Source organism: Mus caroli, chromosome X (genome assembly GCF_900094665.2).
Source record: "Mus caroli chromosome X, CAROLI_EIJ_v1.1, whole genome shotgun sequence".
Taxonomy (NCBI): Eukaryota; Metazoa; Chordata; class Mammalia; order Rodentia; family Muridae; genus Mus; species Mus caroli.
Genome location: NC_034589.1, coordinates 105,737,327 through 105,743,660, shown reverse-complemented (window position 1 = coordinate 105,743,660; position 6,334 = coordinate 105,737,327). Strand labels below are relative to the sequence as shown.

Here is a 6,334-nt window from a genome sequence, read left to right as displayed (position 1 = left end):
CCTCTGTTGAGGGGCATCTGTGTTCTTTCCAGCTTCTGGCTATTATATGTGTCTTATACCTTGATTAATACTTCCTTTTTTGGATTAGGAAATTTTTCTTCTATGATTTTGTTAAAAAAATATTTTCTGTGCCTTTGAACTTGGTTTCTTCTACTTCCTAATTTCCTATTTGTAGACTTGGTCTTTTCATAGTGTATTAGATTTTCTGCATGTTTTGTGCCTAGATATTTTTATACTCATCATTTTCTTTAACATAGGTATATATTTCTTCAATATCTGAGAATGTCTCTTTTGTGTTTTGTACTCTCTTGGTTAGGCTTACCTCAGGTTTTTGTTTGACTTATTAATTTTTTTTCATTTACAGTTTTATCTTAGTTTGGGTTTTACTTAGTGATTTTATTTATATTTTTATGTCTTGAACTATTTCTTCATTTCATTCTACTGATTGTTTTCATAGACTATGAGAAGACAAATCTACAAATCCTTTATTAAATGATATATTCATATCCTCTTTAAGGTCATTGAATATATTCATAATTGATAGTTTGATGTCCCTATCTTGTGTTTCAACTAAATCACATTTGTTGGGGTCTACTATAGTGGGGATAACTGGGTTCTGGAGACATATCATCTTGGCTATTAATGTATGGATTTGTCCTCATGTCTAGGCATCTGGAGTTAAGATGATTGAGATGATTCTAGGTGTGGGTATTTTTTATTGTCTTTGTTGTATGGGTGTTACATTCCTTGGTTTATTTTCCTCTCTCTGAATCTTAGAAAAGTGTGGTGGCTGTGTGTTGTCTGGTGGGGAGTGCTTCTGCAGGTTGGTGGGTGGCAAAGAGTAATAGAGATGAGCTTGGAGAAAAGTCTGAGAGGGCTTAGAAGAAAGAACTAATGGTATTCTGTTCATAGCATGAGTCGGAGTCCCTGGGAAATTAGAGTTGTGGCAGGAGTAGCTTTTTCAAGTTGGTTGCAGTAAGACAAAGAATAATCTGGAAAGATGGATTAAAGTCTAGGGGGATCCTGGGTTTGTACTCAGAGTTAGGATTTCCAGTGGATGGAGTTGAGGTAGGAAGCACCATACAAGGTCACAATGGAGGAAATGAGGCAGAGTGAAAATCCTCAGACCTGAGTCCATGTCTGATGACTCAGGTCTAGTATGATCACTGGAGGTCTCATGTAGAGAATGTTTCTAGGTATCCTTGCCTAATGAAAAGGAATGGAAATGGAGTAGAACAGGTTAAGAGAGTCCACAGGAATGAGAAAAACTAGGTTCATACTTAGGTTCAGCAATGTTCACAGAGAATGAAGATAGGGTGAATGGAGTTCTGCAACAATGCTGGGGTAAGATTGGAGAGCCAGCCATTTGCTTTTCAAAAAGAGCAATGAATCTTTAGTCAAGCAGCCACTGCCCTGCCCCTACCTCACACATAGGCAAAGAGAATCTGGCATTGTGACTTCAGCATTATGATGCAGCTCTGTGTGTTGGGGGAGGGGTAAGGTGGTAACACTCCCAGGATCATTTTGTTCTTCCTCTTCTGCCCTGTTAGCAGGGAAAGACCAGATGGCGGCTGAAATCCAGCCAAGCTTGTAGCTGTGGTATCTGGTGAAGACACCACCAGTGAATTAGAGGATTTAATCACCTTCTTGAGGTAGTCATCTTTGTTTCCCATTCCCACCATGAGAGAGGACTATCTCCAAGTCTGAGTTAAGACAAACTGGAAACAGCTGACAACTTTTCATCACAGCGCTGTAGTCAAAATATCCTGTTCTATCAAGACTTTTACAAGCCAGTCAGCTGTTTACCAACCCACCTGCCAGTCAGTCAGTCATGGATCAACCAGGCACTTATCAATCAGGTATGACACAACCAGGTGTAAGCCAACCAGCTATGAGTCCACCAGGCCTGAGCCCACACAACATGCAACAACCAGGGACAAGTCAACCATACATGAACCAGCCAAGCATGAACCAACCACCAATGAACGAACCAGGGGTGACAATATCAGACTCAAGCCAATCAGATATAAATCAAGCAGGCCAGAGCCAACCAAATATGAAACAACCGTGGTCAAGCACGAAACAACCAGGCATCTACAAAACAGACATGAGCCAACTGGGTATGAAACAACCAAGTGCAAATCAAGCAGGCATGAACCAAGCAGGCATGAGCCAAGCAGGCATGTGGCAGCCAGGCCCACCCACTTCCGATATGAAACCAATAAACCCATGGCCATGGGACCCAGAGTATTCAGGCAAGGAACCACCAGACATGTGGAAAATAACCCAAAGTAATCAGGGAACAGGGCAATCAGATACAGTGCAAGAAGACCCAAGCTGTGCAGAACAGAAACAACCAGATACATGGAAACAGGACCCAAACTTTCCAGGAATGAAAGAAACAGAACCATGGCAATGGGAATCAAGCCCTCCAAGTGTGAGACAAATAGATGCGTGGAAGTGGGACCCAGACCACCCAGGCAGCAACCAATTAAATTTATGGCAACCACAACTAAGTGACTCATCCACCAGACAATTCGACTTGAGACAAGCAGGTCCCATTGAACTTGGTACAAAGGAATCTGATACCTGGCAACTAGTCCCTAGTCAACAAGGCAAGACACCATCAAGCTCAGGGCAACAGGGCCCTAGCCAACAAAGTGTGAGACATGCAGTCACATGGCAAACAGGTCCTAGCCCACTAGCAAAAACATTGTCAGGTTCATGGCATGTGGGCCTCAACCAATCAGGTATAGAGCAGTTGAACACATGTCAAACAGGCTTCGGCCAAAGGTATGGCATGTGTCAATCAAGCGCCAGCCAATCAAGCACAAAAGAGTTGCACACGCCGCAATCAGGTAGCAGTGAACCAGATATGAACGATATGGATGTATGGCAATCAGGCACCAGCCAACCAGGCATGCAACAGATGGATCCATGGCAATGGCGTCCCAACTACACAAGCAATACACAATCAGGCCAATGGACACCAGGCCCCAACACTCTGGTTGTGGGACAATTAGATTCATGGCAACCAGTCCAACCTGGCATGAAATATTCAGACTCAGGGCCATGGAGTCCAAGCCACTCAGATATGAGACAACCAAGCCCCAGCCAATTAGCCACAAGACAATTTGATACATGGCAACAAAATCCCAGCATGCCTGGTGTTAGACAATTATACACATGGCAGCCAACCCCAAGTTTCTCTGACACAAGACAATTAGAAAAATTTCATCCCTGCCCTATCAATCTAAACATGGAACAATCAGACAATTATTGGGAAGCAATGTCAAGGCAACCAGGATCCACTCTGTTAGGCACAAACCAATTAGATACAAACCAACCTGATGGCGCCCAATCAAGCCAAGGAGGAAAGACAGAATCAGATAAATCGGAGCCAAGTCCAGGAAAACCAGAGATTAAAGGTAGTCCACCAGACACTAGCCAGTCAGACTCAGATCATCTAGACATAAGCCAACCAGGTCCAAGTCAATTAGAGCCAGGTAAATCAAGCATGAGTGATTTAAATGAAAGTCAACAAAGAATTACACAATCGCCCATGGGAAAAAAAGATACTTGTTCTTTCTTCATAAGACCTGCTGAGCCTGAAGATTGCCCAGATATCCTGAGATTGATTAAAGTAAGCCTGTATCTCCTTATTACTTGGAAGTTAGGGAAGAGCTGAAAGAACAAAAGGCATGCATAGTCTAAGTTTGAATAACAACAACAACAATAATAATAATAATGGCAGCTCTGTTCATTATGATGCATATACATAATGTCAAATGCACTAAACCCCTTTAATCATCATTTTCAATGGTTGTAGTGTTTATATGCAGAATATAAATTGTTTAAAGAAAATATGAAATGTCTACAAGGGAGATAGCTCAGTTGGCAAAGCTTATCTAGAAGTCTGTTAACACATACATTCCATGAGCCTAAGGAACTGAGTGAACACTTTCTTATGCACATGTTTATTTTAATACTTTTCCTAGAAATCATACCAGTGCAGTAAAGGTGACAATGCAATAACTATAGTTACCATGATGAATTTTTGATGCATTGATGGCAGTCATTCGTGTGATACACAGATGTGTATGTAGTGGTTCTCTTTGTGTTTTATGTTCATCTTCCCAACACACGATTATTTACAAGTCTATAAAAATACTCTTTGAAAATTAATTTATTAGCTTGCCATCAAAATTCCTTAGCTAAAAGACTTCACTAAGAGGCGTTGTGTAGCTGTACATCAACATCATTGTAGCAGAGTATAAACCTTTTACTATACCTGATCTTAAAAATTGTTATGTTTTCACTATTAAAATGTTTTGCAGATACATACCAGACTGAATGACAGCTCCCTCATGAGAAATGTATGATCTTTCAAAGTTTGTACACATATGTTTACATTATAAATCCATAATATACTAGTATTAAAGTAGGTGAAGCAAAACGGTTAGTTTCTCAAAAATAATTCTGCAGAATAAAATGCTACAACCAGAGTATTTAAATGTAATTTGAAAATTACTAGTATACTCACTGCAACTTTGCTCTGTTCTGGACTTAAGCAAACAGTTAAGATGTAAATGACTTGTTAATTCTGTGCGACTATTATAAGTTTACTCCATAATTCCTTAATCACAATACAGTGTGTTTTTACATATGTAAAAACATAAATATATGTGTATATATATATATATATGACCATTGTATTGCATAAGAGACCTCTAAATTTTTCTCCTCTCAAGAAATAAACATAAATTCTTTCTTGAATTTCTATAGCAAAACAAATATTGTCTCTGTACCATAAAAACCTGTCAATATATACCATAATTTGACATTCTGAATCTAAGTAATTTCAAAAGAAAGAAAATATTACTTAAGCTTGCATATTTCAAATAACGAAATCTTAGTCCAAATTTAGACTGGATCAGAATCTTCAATCCTGGGCAAAATTCTGTGGTTTTGGGAAGTTAAATAAAATTTTGTCAAGTTCAGAAATACTAAAGATTGGTTTTAAAATGTAATGTTTATTTATTTGTTTGTTTGTTTGTTTGTTTGTTTGTTTCAGACAGGGTATCTCTTTGTAGACGTAGTTGTCCTAGAACTCACTATGTAGACAAGGCTGATCTTGAACTCATAGAAATCCACCTGCTGCTGCCTCTCAAGTGCTAAGACTAAAGGTGTATATCCCAATACCTGGTGTTAATATTTAATTTTTAAAACAAACCTTATAGCAGAGTTTAAATTTATATGTTCTGTACATGGGTTTGCTTGAAGTCAACTACTGTATAAGATTAGCAACCAGTTAGAAACTTTTTTATCTAACAAATGAATTTGTAAATATTATGTTAAATTTTTCAAAAATTAGTCTCCTTTGGAGATAATAAATGGCAATCATTAGATTTAAAATGTCAAAATATCCAAAATACTAGTGAAAATTATTAACATGGATTTATGGGTAGTATACATTGATTAGAACTCTAATACATATAGTGATGAGACATATAATATAGTTACCACATAGTTGAATATGTTGCAAAAGTATGGTTATTCATGAAATGTTGCTTTTCCTGCTTAAATCCAATTGACCAATACCATATGAAGAACACATCTTTATAAATGAGTGCTAACTGATATGAAAATAATATAGCATGGACTGACTAGGATGTTAATAATGAAGACATGCTTATGTGTGGATTTTTTAATGAGCAGTTATTTTGTCTTAGTTATGGCTACTATTGCTGTGATGAAATATCATGACCAAAAGCAACTTGGGGAGGAAAGGGTTTATTTGGTTTGCATACCCTAATAGTCCATTGAAGGAAGTCAGGCCAGAAACTCAAATAGGACAGGAACTGAAAGCATGCAGAGGCCATGAAGGGGTGCTGATTGCTCCTCCTGGCCTGCTCAGCCTACTTTCTTATAAAAGGTAGGGCAGGCCACCCAGTGGTGGTACCACCACAATGGTCACTGCCCACCAACTCCCTACCCAATCAGTTAGTCATTAAGAAAATGCTGGAGAGGCATGCCTACCGCCTGATCTAATGAATGCATTGTCTCAGTTGAGGTTCTGTCCTCTCAAATAACTCTAATCTGTGTTAAATTGGCATGAAATGAGCCAACATGTTGATTTATTTTGAAGAATTTAAATTTATTTTGGTTATATACATCAGTAAGTTTTTATTTTAGGAGTAAGAAATATTCTGTTGGATTATTATGCTACAATGTGGGGAAATATAATTTTGTCACAATTTCTATTAATGTGAGATTCAAAAAAATTATTGGATATTTTCTTTATACTTCAAATGTTATCCTTTTTCCAGATCCC

The 6,334-nt window shown here is 38.2% G+C and overlaps 1 protein-coding gene across 1 annotated transcript in view; it reads left to right on the top strand.

The window, feature by feature from the left end:
- Nucleotides 1–1,511: 1,511 nt before the first annotated feature.
- Satl1 (spermidine/spermine N1-acetyl transferase like 1) overlaps nucleotides 1,512–6,334 on the top strand; it is an 18,698-nt gene continuing 13,875 nt past the window's right edge. Inside the window, exon 1 of the mRNA XM_021153315.1 lies at nucleotides 1,512–3,643. Coding sequence (XP_021008974.1) covers nucleotides 1,832–3,643 — 1,812 coding nt within the window. The 5' untranslated portion in view covers nucleotides 1,512–1,831. The remainder of the gene's footprint in view (nucleotides 3,644–6,334) is intronic.